Source organism: Physeter macrocephalus, chromosome 16 (genome assembly GCF_002837175.3).
Source record: "Physeter macrocephalus isolate SW-GA chromosome 16, ASM283717v5, whole genome shotgun sequence".
In the NCBI taxonomy this organism is placed as follows: domain Eukaryota; kingdom Metazoa; phylum Chordata; class Mammalia; order Artiodactyla; family Physeteridae; genus Physeter; species Physeter macrocephalus.
This window is the reverse complement of record NC_041229.1, coordinates 20,112,140-20,129,494: the sequence shown is the minus strand read 5'-3', so window position 1 is coordinate 20,129,494 and position 17,355 is coordinate 20,112,140. Positions and strand designations below refer to the sequence as shown.

The 17,355-nt window shown below is 40.4% G+C and overlaps 1 protein-coding gene across 7 annotated transcripts in view; it reads right to left on the bottom strand.

The window, feature by feature from the left end:
• The window catches only part of ALG9 (ALG9 alpha-1,2-mannosyltransferase), a 98,254-nt gene continuing 80,899 nt past the window's right edge, over nucleotides 1-17,355 (bottom strand). For 2 of the 7 annotated variants that reach the window (XM_024131262.2, XM_007128259.4), the window contains exon 15: nucleotides 1-3,373. In XM_024131262.2, coding sequence (XP_023987030.1) covers nucleotides 3,121-3,373 — 253 coding nt within the window. In that variant the 3' untranslated portion in view covers nucleotides 1-3,120. Of the gene's footprint in view, nucleotides 3,374-3,536; nucleotides 3,782-17,355 lie in introns of those variants that run through there. The other 5 variants (XM_024131257.3, XM_024131259.3, XM_024131260.3 and 2 more) reach the window with 5 other exon arrangements.

The window sequence follows — 17,355 nt, the reverse complement described above, 5'->3', positions numbered from 1 at the left end:
CTGATTTCACTTGCAGCATGAATCTCATGGTTAAATAGATTATATACTGGAAAAATTAAAGGCAACATTCATTTAGATTTATCAAAACACCAGAGAGCCTCTGAAATCCAACAATGCCATATGGAAGTCAGATCTTTCTGTTGCAAAAAAATTACATCTGAGCACATGTCCATTTATCTGTTTACCCAAGGCATTTAATGTAGGAGCCTAAGAATGAATTAATACACGAGCTTAATATGCCTATGGAGGGAAAGATTAAACTGCCTCTTTTCGCTCTTCAGAGAAAATAAAATTAACCAAATTTAAAGCAGAGCTGCCCAACACTGGCCAGAAGACAGCACAATCATGGTGAATTCTTATTTCAATAAATCCCACAAAATGCAAAACACAATAAAGGATTTCCATTTGTGCTTTGCCCAAATGGTCAATCTAGACCTAATGCTGCAGAATTACATGGGGTTTTGAAGGTTCTTTCCCAGAACTCCAAACTAGAAAAAATGACCCAAATAAATGGTTGGGATCAAGAACCACCTTGATTTAAAACAGAGAATCAGTTTCTAAACTTGAATTCAGTAATAAAGAGTGTGGCTTCACTCTTCTGCTATAATTTCAAGAGATTAAAATGAGTGGTCTTTCTTTTTTTTTTTTTGCGATACGCGGGCCTCTCACTGTTGTGGCCTCTCCCGTTGCGGAGTACAGGCTCCAGACGCGCAGGCTCAGCAGCCATGGCTCACGGGCCTCGCCGCTCCGCGGCATGTGGGATCTTCCCGGACTGGGGCACGAACCCGCGTCCCCTGCATTGGCAGGCGGACTCTCAACCACTGCGCCACCAGGGAAGCCCGAGTGGTCTTTCTTATCAGATGACACCTACAAGTTGACAGGTATACTTCGATAGCAGATGCTACTACACAGGCTGGTTCAGTAATAGGACTCAGTGTTGTGAGATCTGGGGTTCAGACAAGGCTGCTTAAGATCTAGAGATCAGAGAGCCCTGGAATTGCCAATACACCCAACTCCCTCGCTCAGCTCCATAATCAAAGGTTATTACCAATAAGCTGTAGACCTTCATTCATTCCTTGACAGTCAACAATCTGTGGAGAAAAACGTACCTGAGATACTTTATCCTTACAGTGAGCAGAGCGGTCAGCTCATGCTGAACACTGATTCTCTGGAGGAGAAATGCTACTCTCACCAAGTGTTTTGAAACCCTCTTCCCAGGCAAAGCTAACCTCCCTGTATTGCTGAGGTGGAGATGTTTTAACGCGTTTATATATCATGTGAAAAACACCTTCACAACAAAAAACATTCATTTTTATATCCCTTACCTAACGAATTTGGCAGAGTGTTCTGCAATTTACTGTGCTCTCACTAAAGATAGTCATAGAACAGAGCAAACCGAAATCAGGTTTTAAAAGGGATAGCAACTGATATTCTCAAGGAATACCTAGATTGATCATGACCTTTTTTGTGCTATATTACAGTAAGTTCTTTCTCAGAAGGCTTTTTCTTTTTTAACATGCAACATGATAAAATGGATCAGCACTGTACCACTTTGATTAGAAAAAAGCCACTCACCATGGACCTCCATTACTGTACTCTCTCATTTACCGTGGCAAAAAAAAAAAAAGAGAGCTCTAGCCACTGTGAAGGACAGTGCACTATTACTGCAGGTATGGCAAGATATTTCACTAAAAATTCTCTATCCTATAGTCAGACCACATGTGCCAATATTTGCCTTGGGAAACAGTAATCAAGTATTGAAAATTAAATACAAAAATCTTTAAAGCAGCGAGTGGGACCCCAGTTTATCTTCACTCTCCAGTTATCATTGTTCTATGCTATCTAGACCTACTGACTCACAGTTCTTCAACCCCTCCCCAGATATTCCTTTAGAGGGGATCCGAATGAGGACTCTTCCTATGGTAACTAGCCATTTCTTCCCTTGTCACTTCTCCTCTCTTGGGATCAGTTCCTACTGAAAATCCCTTCTCTTTGAAAAATGAAAGATGGAAACTCTGAAAAATGAATGCATCCTATTTGCAGATACTAGACACAATCACCCTTAGGGAAATAAGGCACTATAATGTGACCCCAGATTGACTATAGGAATGGAACTGGTATTGGATCCTGTGTGGCTTCAAAGGAGCTTGACTTCCAAACATGAGCACTACTTTCCTGCCACAGGCCAGGCTGCATCCCGGAGTACCGCTATGATGGTCTAACCAACAGGCAGACTGGAGGCGCCAAAGAACTCACAGAAACACAGATAAAATTCTTCCTTAAAATAGAAAGTTACGTTATCAATTAGGTCTCTGGCCAACCTCATCATTCTTTCAAGTAATGTTTTCACAGTCAAGTCAGGAGTAGGGACGAGCACGGAATGAGAAGTTAGGCAACCCAGGTTCTGGTCCTAGCACTACTACTTATTGGCTGTGTGGCCTTGGGCAAGTCACCTTACCTCCCCCTGCCCCCTGCCCCATAGCCTCAGTTTCTTCATCTGTAAACTGGGGATAAAACCATTTGCTTTGTCTACCTCACGTCATGACTGTGAGGATCAAATGAGATAATGTGAAAGTGCTTTGTAAACTGTGAAATACTGTGTGTAAAAGCAAAGTAAAGTATATACTTATGTTTTAATTAAGTCCTTATCATTGCCTATTTGACTAGAGGTGCCCCATGCAGGATGCGCTTTGCAATAGACATACTCAAAAACAGGTGCCATGAATATACACTGGTCTTTTTCACTAGGGTTGTTTAAAAAAGGGAGATTCTTAATTTCCTCAGAAATGGCCTCAGAATAAATTACTTTAAAATGTGATGTCATCCAAATCTACCAACTGAGAGAGTTAATTTTCTCCACGTATGTCCTGTACAGTTATAGTCTGGTCTGTTGATACCTTTATACAGGGAAGTCTTGAATTCAAGAAACAGCATGCTAAAACTTAAAAAACAAACAAACAAACAAACAAAAACCCAAACCCATATAGTTATAGTTTGTTGTAAAGGAAATAAGATGAAAGCAAGAGGCATCCTATGTAATGAAATTAAGCCACAGTTCCTCAACTGGTTGCCTTTTTCCTGAGATACCTCCAGGGTAGGGTCCTGGTCCTGTGACGTGCTTTAGAAAAGCTTAGTCTTGCTGGAGGTGAAAAGGACATGTAGGCTGGCAATTAGGCTGTGCTCATTTTCAGCACTAGGATTGGAACGAGAAGGTCTGCTAGGAGCTGCCAAAGAGCTTTGGTGGAGAAGCTCATACGGCCCAAGGGAGGCTAGTTCTTGGATGCCAAGCCAGAGTGTGCAGAACAGCTCAACACAGCCATCCAGTCCCGGGATTTTCAATTCTTCCTGAAAGTTGGTTCTACTCTTCTCCGGTCTAGTAAATAATTGAACAGAAGAAAAACAATGAGATGTGGAGCAATGTCTCTACCCGGACTTTAGGGCCTCTCTCCACCTAGCTGCACAAAGTGTACATGCAGAACAGAGACACACATTAAGAAGTGAATGTGATTGACTCTGACAAGTCCAAAGAGCCCAGATTCCAGTATTCTTGTCAGACGGCTTTTATTACAAATGTTACAAACGATGACTTGGAGGGAGTCCTGTCAGTGGAATTACCAGTTAACAGGATGGTTGTCCTTTGGGGCCACAGGCATGGTGCTAACCTCCACTTTTCTTCCTGATTTGCTTTCCTTTCCGGGGTTTGAGGATGGTGTAGTTTGCATACACTGTATACTGATCTGACAGGAAGGGAACATAGAATGCCCGCAACAACTTTGAAGATCTGAAAAACAAGAGAAAAAAGAAAAGACAGAATTTTATCATTTGAGAGAATTTACTAATGTATTGAAAATGATTAAAGGAAATAAATAAAGTGCTATGGTGAGGATTATATTTTATACAAGCAGCACAGAAAAGTCTGTTATTTAGCTACTACCTCTTGATAAAAGACTTAATCAAGACCAAGTACCTTCTTACCTGCACCCAAATGATAGCCTCTCTATTAAGCCACAGGATATCCTTCAGAATAGCTCTAGGTCTGCACTTTGCATTAGAATTTGCCATAGAAAAATTCCAATTCAATCAAAGGACTGCTATTACAGAAATAAATTCTTAACACCTCAAAGGTTTCTGTACCTAAGAAACTGTAGAGATGTCAAAATGCTCAAATGATCCTGACTCTGGCTCTAAGTTTTCCTAGAGAGCTGGAGAAAACTGTGTTCTGGGCTTCCTGTGTTCTGGCAATTCTTAAGTCAAAGACAGAATCTTTTTACTTTTTACTAAAATATAGATGGGAACAGCTAAAAACCTGAATTTCTCACAAGTTTCTAAAGAATGTGAAAAATACCTCACATTTACTGAATACCTAGTATTGAACAGGCACTGGGAAAAGTGCTTACACTTTAAAGGATATTATTTAATCCATCTGATAACCCTAGGAGGAAAGTGATATTATCCCTACTTTATAGATAGGAAAATGAGACTTACATAGATTAAGTAACTTGATCAGGGTTACACAGTAAGTGATAAAGCCCTCATTCAAATCCAGATTTGATTCCAGGTTCTGCACTCTTACCACTCTGGTTTATCCTGCATCCCAGGAACAGGCTAACAGGATTCATCACTTACTAGAAAAAGAGGCAGTGATAGTTTTAAATTCTATACGAAGTATTACTTCTTGACTATGGTTTCTGAGTCTAAAAACCAAAAGTTGGCCCTGAAGCTGCCAACCTAAATGAGGCAGCTGAAGGGTGTTCCACTGCCGGTCCTCTTCCAGACTCTCAGCTTGTAAATGTCAAATACCTCACATTTACTGAATACCTAGTATTGAACAGGCACTGGGAAAAGTGCTTACACTTTAAAGGATATTATTTAATCCATCTGATAACCCTAGGAGGAAAGTGATATTATCCCTACTTTATAGATAGGAAAATGAGACTTACATAGATTAAGTAACTTGATCAGGGTTACACAGTAAGTGATAAAGCCCTCATTCAAATCCAGATTTGATTCCAGGTTCTGCACTCTTACCACTCTGGTTTATCCTGCATCCCAGGAACAGGCTAACAGGATTCATCACTTACTAGAAAAAGAGGCAGTGATAGTTTTAAATTCTATACGAAGTATTACTTCTTGACTATGGTTTCTGAGTCTAACCAGACTCTCAGCTTGTAAATGTCATGTCAACGTGGCATTTGTACTGGCAGCCTACCCCTGAGTTTGGCAGACTCCTGCAATGCCTGCACACAATGATATCGTGCTTGGCATACACACCTCTTAGAGATTCTCCCCAACTGGGATGCTGGCAGTGCTCTGCGCTCTACAGAGACGCACTTCACTTCTACAGCTAACAGCTCAAGGGCTTTGATAGAGAAAAGAGGCTTAGAAGAGAGACACACGAGATAAAGCAGGGCTCCGGCAAACAAAATGAACAGGAGGAGGAAGCACCTACCTCAGTCAAAAAGAAGTTAATTTATTCTTTCTGTCCGTGCTGCACAGATAAGGGGAAGGTCAGAACAGAAAGTTGTAAGCTGGAGCAAACTCCTGCAGGCTTCAGTGTAGTAACGAAAGGCTAAACCGAATTAAACGTTATTTCCGTTCCAGTTGACTCCACACTAAAAGCTTCACTAATACAGTCAGTATATATTTCCGGTCAACTCAGTCCTTGGTATAACATTAGGTCCATTGGGCCCAATTTTACTTTCTTTTTGGAACTATTCCTTACTACTTGGGAGGATTGTTATTTCATAATTTTATTCTTCTTAGAGTCTTCTGAACAACAAAGGGAAATTATACTTATTATCAATAATAGAGTAAAACTCATTCTATCTTGTAACTACCATATGGGTCCAGCACAAGCTTTTATAAATTTAAGCTATATTATTGAATCTTAGTGGTCTTTTTTTTTTTTCCTACATCTTGGATTATTTACAACTATGCTTTTAAAAAAAGACAAATGATAAAGAGAAAGGAAGAGTGATGAAATCCCCAAAAAGGATGACGCAAAAGTGATTCAATTGTATTATCCTTCAATTTTCTCACTGTACTGTCCAAAGTATGCATCATCTTTCAATAAGGTACAAAAGACTTGAGACACTATCTTTGTAGTCTGCACTTAGCTTTAATTGAGCACAGCTGAGAGTTCAGAATTTTAAAATTTTCTGTCCATAAAGCCAATGAGAAGAAAATTGACAGAGGAAGACATTTCACAATCAGAAGATGAATGCAAAGAGACAAATAGCAGCACTTAAGACTCTAATGATGATGGTAACATTTACCATAAAGGCAAAATTTCAGACTATGTGTCTTTAGATGACCACATACTAGACAAATTTTCTAACTCAAGAAATGATGAGTGAACAGTATATTTCTAAGAACAAAAAGAAAATAGGTGTTCTCATTCAGTTAGTCATTCAACAGGAAGGACTTTGGAAGGATTCAGAATGAGCCTCCCCAAAGCATACAGCTTTTAGCATGCAGATTATTTTGAGTTGAAGATAAGGCCCAAGAGACACAGGAAGAACTTTCTACCTCCCCCTTAACTACCTAAAAGAATCTAGATAGGGAAGCTGGCTCAGAGAGAGAGGTAGTACCAGAGATAATTTTTTATCTGAATGACCTATCTGTGTGGCAGGGGAAACATCTGCCCTTCTTACTGTCCTGTGAATGACCCTCCTCCCCTCCAAAGCCCCAGGCCTCTATCCTGTTCCTTAGCTCAGGATGGCATATAAGCCTCAACTGCCTGAGGCTTGTCTTTGGGTCTCTTATTTTTATGGGGCTCCTGTACATATGAAATTAAATTGGTTTTTCTCTTGTAAATCTATCTTACGTCAATTTGATTATTAGGCCAACCAAAAGAACCTAGAAGGGTAGAAGGAAAAGTTTTGCTCCCCTATGACTTCATCATGCAATATTTTGCAACAAGAACTTGGACTATCCTGTTATGCTAAAAGGGCATATGACTATATTCTTTTATTTTTTATGGGGTCTGTGTGCCAAATTCTATTTGATACAGTTCATGAGTGGACAAATGCTGAGGGCAGGTTAATATACAAAAGTGACTAGAAGGACACAGATAATAAAGAAATAAAAAATTCAAAAAATTGATCATTTTGATTGATGTTTATAAATCTAAAGATGAACGTGTTTAAATTATGGAGCAAAGAAGATAGCTGTCTTCTCTTCAACAAAATTACGAGCCATTTAAGGTTTCAAAAAATTCTTCAAGTTTAGCATTTTGTTAATACAAATGCAGGAAGAACCAGAAGTAACAAGCTAGAACCTATTAGAGATGTATCTGAAGTCTGGAACCAGTATTTTCAAGATGTATATATTCCAGGTTCATGCATGACAGCTGATGAGTAGTTAGTTGAGTTCAGAGGTGCCCATTTCAGGTATGTATATTCAAAACCAGGAGAATATGGAATAAAGATTGGGGTTGCTACATTTATATTATTATAAAAATTTCAAATGAAGGTTTTTAAACTATGCTTTTATTATTCTTAGAAGTTATTTTTAAAATAACTAAAATATATGAAAACAAAAGGGGTCTAATTGGGCCAAGAGAGCAAATGGTGATGACTATTTTTAGGATGATAGGTCATGCCAAGGAGTTCATTCTAAAAGATCATTTCAGAAAACTACCTTGGGCTATACATGGGACATCATCATCATCAAAAATACTGACCTCCCTAAAATGGAAGAAGGGCCACTATGCTTTACTGTTGAATACAAAAGGCAAGCTGAAACAAAGGTAAAAAAATAAAAGAGATTGGGACAAAATAAATACCATACAATGAACAGATGAAGAGTACCTAGAATATATAAAGTATTACTGCATTCACTAAGCAAACAACTCAAAAGGAAAAAATGACAAAGGACATAAACAGAGAAAAGAAACATAAATGGCCAATAACCATATGAAATAATGTCCAATTTTACTAGTAATTGGGGAAATGTAAATCTAGATACAATTTTTCAATAATCAGGTTTGCAAAAGTTGAAAAGTCTGACAGTATTAAACACTGGTAAGAAACTAGGAAACTGATACTGCCAGTAAAAGTGGAAACCTGCAAGAGCCATTTGGAAAGGCAATTTTAACAATACCAATTAAAACAAAAATTATGCAGTCCCTGATATAGCAGATGATTTTTATTTTGTACTTTGCACCATATTGCTTTTTTTAAACAACCTACTTTGTTTTCCATTTGTTTACAATAGAAAATTTCAAACATATAGAAAAGTACATGAAATATATTACTTGTAATAATTTTTAAAAACCAGTAGACAAAGTTTTAAATAAAGGAAACCTCAAATCCTTAAAATGAACAAACAGAAAAAACCCTATGTGCTTATTATGTGTAGAGCTTTGTGTGCTAGCCCTGAAGCCTCTGTTCTCAAAGAGCTAATAATCTATAGTTGGAAGAAACAGAATATGAATGATGTAACCATAATGTAGCATACACTAAATATTAAATAGCTGATACATAAGTTCAAAGTGACAATACACATATTCAGAAGAGAGCGCAAACACTGAGGGTTGCATAGGTGTGGAAGAAGCATTTACTATACATTATTCCATTTTGTCCATCCAACATTCCAAGGTACACTGGGCAAAAAAAAGCAACTTGCCCATCCATAACCAAATCTATAGGCAACTCAGGTTAAATGCTCTGTCCACTCAGCAACAACTGGAGAATGGCTTGAATAAAATCCAAACTCTAACGATCTACAAAGCCGTAGGAGATCTAGCCCTCACTTACCTGCCTCATCTCACCTTGTGCCATTTTCTTCCTTGCCCACTACACTCTCACCACACCAGCCTCCTTTCAAGTTCCTCAAAATTACAAGTTCTTTCCTACTCTCAGTGAGGATTTCAAAGTCCCACTGAATGTGTGGTTTGCAATAACCATCTTGCTAAGGACAAGCATGTGTTTATCCCAAGAGACCCAAGAAGCAGTGGGATTCTCCCATGCTTCCTCAGTGTACAGGCATAAGAAATTCGGCATCAAATTCTAGATAATGTGTTCAGGAAGCAAGGAGGCATTTCTAGTTAAGCCTGAACACAAAACTATAGAAGAGGTGGGAACTAAATGAAAGGAGAAGTTAAGTAAAATTTATCATCAGTGCTTGGTACTGGAAAAATCCTTACTAGAAGATGAACCTTCTTTTCTCCTGCACATTTTGCTTATGATTTTTAATTGCATTATCTGTCTTTAACACCTAAAGCCACTAATTTCTTCCAGTGGATGAAGTGAGTAAACAATCAACACATACACTTCTGAGCTGGGAAGGGAAGATTCTGTGATTTTTTTTTTTTAAACCAAAAGACGAAGTTGACGTGAATCCTTCATTTCTAATACTATAGCTGCTGTTCTAGATTAATTTCTTTCCCATCAGTAGCTTTAATATGTTAAGCAAGACTAGGGCCTTTCAAATTGTTATATTGTATGATTGCTGGAAGAAGGGAAATCAAATTGGTTATTTGCCTTTGTGAAAGAAAAGAGCATTGGAATAACATGCATGTGCACAGATTCAGACACATGGAAACAAAGATCAGACTGAATCACAAATTAGAACAAAACTAATGCCGATCAAAACTCATACAACGTCCGTAATAACGTGAAATGCCAAAGTATTGCCCTAGGGAAGCACAGGTAGCATAATTGAGGGAGACGCAAAATATGTGCCTCTATCCTGGACACTGAAGTACTTCCCCTCCCAGTGAGAAAGTCACTCAGGCAATTCAAGGATGAAAAAGATGTGAACAAAGCAATTGCCTGAATAGCATAATTAGCTGATAGCTCAGAATGTTTTCTAATTCAATTACCAGCCCTACTTATCAGGGCTGGGGAGCACTCTGCCGTGGAGATTTCAATCTGCTCTTGCTGACGTCAGTGGAAGACTGGCTGCCAGTCCCTGATGTCACCAGTTCAACAGACACAATGGAAATGCTGGGTCAATTTTTCGTTTTAAAAAGAAAACGTCCTAGTACTCAGGTTTTCTCTTTTATTTTTATCTATCTCTCTATCTCTCCATCCATCCATCCATCCATCCATCCATCCATCCATCCATCCATCCATCCATCCAAACATTACTATCCATGTAAACCCGTAGTCTGAGCTCACTGCCAGTTCTCTTTCTTTTTAAAGCTAGTTCCCTCTCTTTTTGTCTTTGTCTCTTGTTCTCTCTTGCACTTAGTTCACATTTCAGTGACAGACTTCCACAACCCTCAGAAGAGAACTGGCCTTTCAGAGAAATCATCAGTTCTGAAGAGAATCTCAGAATTCCCTCAAGACTTAATCTTAGTCACAGTCAGTCTTTAGTCTCATATCAAGCCGTTTAAGAACTGCTCAAAAAGCTGATATGCAGCAAAAATGTGGCTGGTCTTTAATATTCTCTAATAGGAAATGGGGTGAGAGACATTACTCTCATGGTAAGTAAGACAGAGGTGACATTTATCACTTCTCCAAAATAAAGAAATGGACACAGGAGTTCCATGCTATATGTTAATTCTCCCCTAGAATATCAGTCCCTTGAAGACAGAACTTTACCTAACTGCTGTACTCCAGCTTTTAGAACAGTGCCACAGAAAGTGCTCAATAAATATCCTGTGAATGAATGAATGACTACACCCTGACTCTTAAATCAGAGCATCTAGTTTATCTCCCTCGCTTCTGGCAATATTCATCTTCTACAAGGAAAAGGAAATATCAAAAATAATATGAAGCTCTTCTTTCTCATCTCTTCTCGACCAATTCAGTCCTAAAGTCATCAGATGGGGCAGAGCAAAGTAGGAGTCTTCAGTGTGCGCGTGGGAAGGGGGAAGCTGCGGTGGCCATTGGGATCTTAGAGCACAAGTGAGATGCGGAAGGCATCCATATCACAGCAAAGAGAATATATTTTTTTCCCCAAAAAGTTTTAATCTTTTTTTGGCGGGGAGGGAGGCTTCACACATCAAGGGTTTAAAAAACAAAATTTGGTAAAAGTAGATGAGAAACACCTGTAGGACACACCTGTACAACACAAATGGCCTAAATGTCAGTAAAATAGTAGCCAGGGAACCAACAGTGACTGAAGGAACAGGAAGAGGAGAGACAAGAGACAACCACAGAGAATGCTGAAGACTCTGACAAAGTCGAGAAAAGCATTCAAATCCATTTTAAAGCATCGTGCTGGCCGTACAAAGCATTTCTGCAGACCTGCAGTTCTCAGTCCTTGCTAGAGCTTCATGGAGTTGATCAGATTACTCTCACACTCCATGTTTCGTATCATCTTCTGGTTCCTACTTCCTTTATTGCCTCGTTTTCCTCCCCTCCAGCCTCTCACTTTATGCCCCAGCAACACAGAACTACTTGCACCCTCCCATTTCTTACCTAGCAAAGAGAACATTAATGCAAAAGGTCAAAAAACCTCTCCAGGGACTTCCCTGGTGGCACAGTGGTTGAGAATCCGCCTGCCAATGCAGGGGACACGGGTTCGAGCCCTGGTCCGGGAAGATCCCACATGCTGCAGAGCAACTAAGCCCATGCGCCACAACTACTGAGCCTGTGCTCTAGAGCCCACGCGCCACAACTACTGAGCCTGTGCACCACAACTACTGAAGCCCCTGTGCCCTAGAGCCCATCTGCCACAATTAAGCCCACACGCTGCAACTACTGAAGCCTGCGCACTCTAGGGCCCACGTGCCACAACTACTGAAGCCCAGGTGCCTAGAGCCTGTGCTCCACAACAAGAGGAGCCACCGCAATGAGAAACCCACGCACAGCAACGAAGACCCAATGCGGCACAAAAAAAAAAAGAAAAAAAAAAAGAAAGAAAGAAAGAAAGAAACCTCTCCAGGTTTCAGTTTCCACAAAATTTACTAAATCATCATTACCCATGTGACCAGAATGACATTGTTTTCAGTGGGCATGTCCACAGACCCTGAGCATTCAATGAGTACATTCAGTTTTGACTCTTTGATCCACAACTCCAAAGATCCACACTGTGTCATGACTTGGAAGTTTGCTGAGGAACAAACGAATCACATCACTGCAAGACTGTATGGAGTACGGAGTGAATCATTTCACTGCTTTGTGGCCTTGGCCAATCATCTGACATAACAGCATAAGCTCTTGACCAGTCACCTTTCACCAATATTCAGAATGGGGGAATTGAGAAAGAACTGGTATTAAGCAAGCGGTCATTTTCTGACCTTCAGTCCCACCAAGGTTGATGGAGAAATGCTCTTGACCAGCCTTTTTCCATCTGATAGCTACTTAGATGTGAAGGTATTACATGCTCCATCCACCATTCCTGTGGAGAAGACACTAAACAGTGTTCAAGAAGGTTTCTGTCCCTACTCTTTGGACCCTCATTTGAGCTACTTCTCTGTGACAGACAGTAAGTAGCACTGGAGGTCACAACAGGTAGATGATTCTGGAAAGTTTTAGAGAGAGGAAATAATGAGTATACCTTAAAATAACTCAACAATCTTTTCTCTTCTTTTTTAGTTTAAAAAACCAATTTATTATTTCTCCCAAATCTGTGGCTGACTGATGGGTTTTTTGTTTCACTGGGCTTTGGTTGGAATGTTCATGGCCAGCCATGGCCTGCAAGTTCATCTAGATCTACAGGCCTTCAGTCCTCCTTTATGTGGGCTCCTCTCTCCACACAGCCTTTGGATTTCCTTAAGGGGTGGTACCTGGGTCCAAAGAAGGAGCATTCCAGGAGACAGGAAATAGAAGCCAATCAGCTACTCGACAATCTTTATTTTACCAAATAAGAGCATGAGAAACTTCTGAAGAAATTCTTATTTCACCTTTTTTTTCCTTCTTGCTTCGGCATAAATCCAGTTTAAGAGCATGAAATACATCAAATAATTGATAAATATTTTCTGAGACCCTAATATGTGCTAGGAGTTGTGAGATTCAACAAGAGATGTTGTTCTAACTCATGAGAAACCTAGAACAAACACCTCTGATGATGCCAGCTGCTTGGTCTAAGCTAGCTAAAAGTGGTGGCAGTTCTAAGACACTGTATGTATATACTCTTCAAGCCTGAGAGGCGCTATAGCATGGACTTGGAGAACAGACAGTCTCTTTCTGGAGAACTAACTTGACAACAATGGAAAGCAGAGTCTCTGAGCTTCAGAAAAACAAAACGGTAATGATTAAGCAGTTGAAGAATACAATGAGCAAAACACCAGTGTGTTCTGAAGCCAAATCTAGCCTGAGGTAGTAGTCCTGCCAGACAAAGGGTCTCAGGAGAGCATCTGGGGAGAAGAAAAAAAGGACAGCCCCCAAACTGGTAAAGAAACAGAAAGTATAAGAGAATAATAAGGTGATAAAGAATTACAAAAGTACAGAAACTCTGATCGCTTCTTCCCTACAGTTTCTCAGTACTCTTGGCAGAGATGAAGGAGCTGAGGGCACCACTGTGGTTGACGTGCAGGGAAAAGACAAGAGCACTTCAATCGCTGCTTGGGAGGGAGAACTAATTCCACCCAAAGGATCTGCATGCCATCTGAAGCATGTCAAACTGTTGGCCTAAAGCCAAATTCTGCCAGGGAGTGTAGTCTCCCTTTCTACCTGGGTAGCAAGAAGCTGCAGATGGAAACAGCCTGCTGGACTATTTTGGGCGCCATAGGTCTCTTCTGCAAGAAATCTCCTTCAAAAAAAATTTTTTTTTCAAAAATTATCTAATTTGGATGAAGAACAGCATCAAGAGCTGTGATGTTTTTAAAGCATGTCCATAAATTCTTTGACACCCCTCCCATCAATACGGGAAGTCTAATTCCTTTCCCCCTTGAACGTGGGCTATTGGAATGCCTTGCTTTCAATGAACAGAATGATGTGGGAATGATACTGTGTGAATTCCAAGGCTAGGTCATAAAAAACTATATAGCTCTTGAGATCCTAGCTACTGAGAGCCAACCACCATTCTGAGAAGGAAGCACAGGCCACATGGAGAAGTCACTGGTAGGTGTTTTGGCCAACAGCCCCAGCTGAGAGCCAACCAATAGCCAGCATCAACGGCTAGACACGTGGGAAAGCCTTTGAGACGCCTCCAGTCCCCACCACCATCTGATGGCCAATGTATAAGAATCTGGAGTAGCTGAAGAACTGCCTAGCTGAGCCCAGTCAATCCACAGACCCATGAGAGAAAACAATAATAAATAACTGTTGTCCTTTTATACCATTAAGTTTGGGATGATTTGTTACACAGCAATAACTGGAACAAGAGTTCCCAATTAATTTTCACTTTACAGTGGTTTTCCAGTGGTCTTCTTATCTTCCAGAAACAAACTGTTCTGCTTATGCTGGGGTTAGGGCTGGGGACACAATGGCTGCCATGAACTAGACTACGACACAGAACATGGATACAGGTGCCATGTACTCTTTAGGTCTCACAGCTGCTGGATTCACTTCTTCTTGGATGTTAAAAGGAGAGTAATAGTCTCAGTAAAAAAAAACCTCCATGAGAATCCTGTGCTGGGCATTGAAAGAACACAAGCTGCAGATGCTATTACCACAATCCCCACCTTGCTCTACAGAAATCCTCTGACTAGAAACGGCCCCTCTCCTACCATACTAGCTGAAGATGTGAAGTTCTAACTCTTTGCTTGCATCTACCTGTAATCATAAATTTGGCAGGGCTTTGAAATCCTGTCCTATTTAAGTCTCCCCAAATCATCTCACATCCTTAGTCAAGCAAAGCCTAAAATTCAGCTGGATGAGGCTAATATGCTCCAAAATGGGGAAGAAGAAAATATCACAATCCAAAAACCAAAGGTGAAAGCAAAGCAAGCAAAACATAAGGGACCTATAATGAAGGAGGAAAGAGTGGGTGGAAAGTGGCTGTGCGAAGCACTGGCAGGGCCTCCCAATTTGTTTCTAAAGCTACAAACAGGCTCTGTTGCTCAGGAGGCCAACTCCAACATCCTGGAGAGGCATTTCCCACCAGACTCCCTCAGCCAAATATTCTCACCACACTTAGAAAGGAGCCCACCATAGAGCTGGCAAGTTATTGCAACAGTCTCCCTTCACTCCTCTCTGGGGAATCTCAAAGTAAGCATTACATCCACCCACTTGTCCAGCTATTTCACACAAGTAGCCATTATACCATGCTTCAAAGAAAGAAAAAAAATCCTCTCATTTTAGAAACTTTGTTGTATGAGATGTCCACAGAGTAACGAATGTGTCTGGTTTAAAAAGTGGTATTTCAACTAGTTAAGCCCCCATATCTTGGAAGTTTGATAAACCTTTATAATATTAGCCAGACACAGACATAGCAAACTTGGGGAGAGGAAGCTGCAGCTCTGGTACCAGCTATGTGCAAGGGGAGACAAGAAGATGGTTATCAAGATCTTATGCCCAGATCTTCTCTCCAACTAATGGGATCTGGGGTCTCCAGTCCTTTGATAAAGCAGAGAAGAAGCCGAACAGGAAAAGAATGGATGGGCATCTGGGCTGCTGTTCTCCCAGACGGGCTAACAACATTCAGCCCTATTTGTGAGTCCTTCTCCAATAGTCCAACAGTAAGGGCCTTGCTTAACTTCCAACAAGTTCAACAGAAAACACGCCTCTTCACATATACATAGGTATATAGAATTCCTAAATTTGCACCAGTCACGATATTGTCCTAATAAGTTTAGGTTGCTTCCCCCTGCGGTTGAGTCTCCATTGGCATACACTCAGAGTACAATTTTTTTATGTGCTGGTACTGTCTTCAAACTAGACTCATCGCTTCCCTTTCAGAGAGCTAAGACCCAATCCACGCTACAGCACCAAGAAAGGTCCACAGATTATCGAATAAGTAAACTATGGGCAAATCCACATGGTAAATATGGACCATGGGGCAAAGGAACTACATCTATGTGCTCCATTCTCCCATCCTGCTTTTTGGAATAAGCTCTCGTATCCTGGCCACATTACAACAGGATGACCACCTATCTCAATTCGCCCAGGGCAGGGTCCCTTTCACTTTTAAAAGTGTTCTGATTTGGATGATATATTATGGATCACTTTAACTAAAAGCAAATTTAAATCAAAGAGGTAAATTAAACTTTTCTTTTTTGCTTTTTTTTTTTTTGGCTGTGCCTCGTGGCTTGCGAGATCTTAGTTCCCCAACTGGGATCGAACCTGGGCCATGGAAGTGAAAGTGCCGAGTCCTAACCACTGGACCGCCAGGGAATTCCCTAAACTTTTCTTTATGGATCCTCAGGCCCCTCATCCAACAGGCTTCTTTTTATTTTTACATCTGTGCTCATGCTTTCTTCTCTTTGAATTACAGTCGTGATTCTACCCTCTCTATCACTGGTACAAATCCTCTTTTTCCTTTAAGCCTCAGCTCAAGCACCACCTCCTTCAGGAAGCCTTCACAGGCTACAGGAGGTTAGTACACTCTAACCTCCACAGTTCTAGAACACAACCTGGCACCACCTATGGTCTTTCAAGGTATCTTTGTATATGTAACTACAAAAGCTGTAAATTATTTAAGGGTAAAAATCTGTGTCTAATTGCGTCTCTTATACCCCTTAAATAATCTAGCTCTGTGACAAGGACATAATAGCTATTCAATAAATATTTTCTGATTTCCAAACCTGCTTAACCAGCTGGCTTCAGGACATAAAAGAAGACTCCAGGGATGTCCTGCTGCTGACTCCTTCTCTCCCAGCACCCTGTACTCTTCTCTTAAAGTACTTAACATGGGTTGTAATTCCAGATTGATCTGTATGGTTATTTGTTTAATGCCAGCCTCCCCATTATATTGTAGGGTCCAAGAGGACAGGGAATTTGTGTGTTCTGTTCACCACCATATACTTAAGCTCCATCACAGTTCCGGGCGGTGTTCAAAAAATATCTGCTGATTAGATGGATGTCATTTAGATAGACAGACAGATAGATGGATAAAGGAAGAAAGAAAAGATGATCTCAAAGTGAACTCTAAAGAAAGCAGATTTAAATTTTAGGGACTTACACAGATGTAGAAAACAAACTTATGGTTACCAAGGGAGAAAGGGGGTAGTGGAGAGATGGACTGGGAGATTCAGGATTGACATATATACACTTATATAAAATAGATAACTAATAAGGACCTACTTTACATTTGGTACTGTATATATGTCAATGCTACTCTCACTTCATCTCAGCTTACCCTTACCCTGCCCCGTGTCCTCAAGTCCTTTCTCTATGTCTGCGTCTTTATTCCTGTCCGGGCCCTAGGTTCATCAGAACCATTTTTTTGATTCCATATATACGTGTTAGCATATGGTATTTGTTTTTCTCTTTCTGACTTACTTCACTCTGTATGACAGACTCAAGGTCCATCCACCTCACTACAAATAACTCAATTTCGTTTCTTCTTATGGCTGAG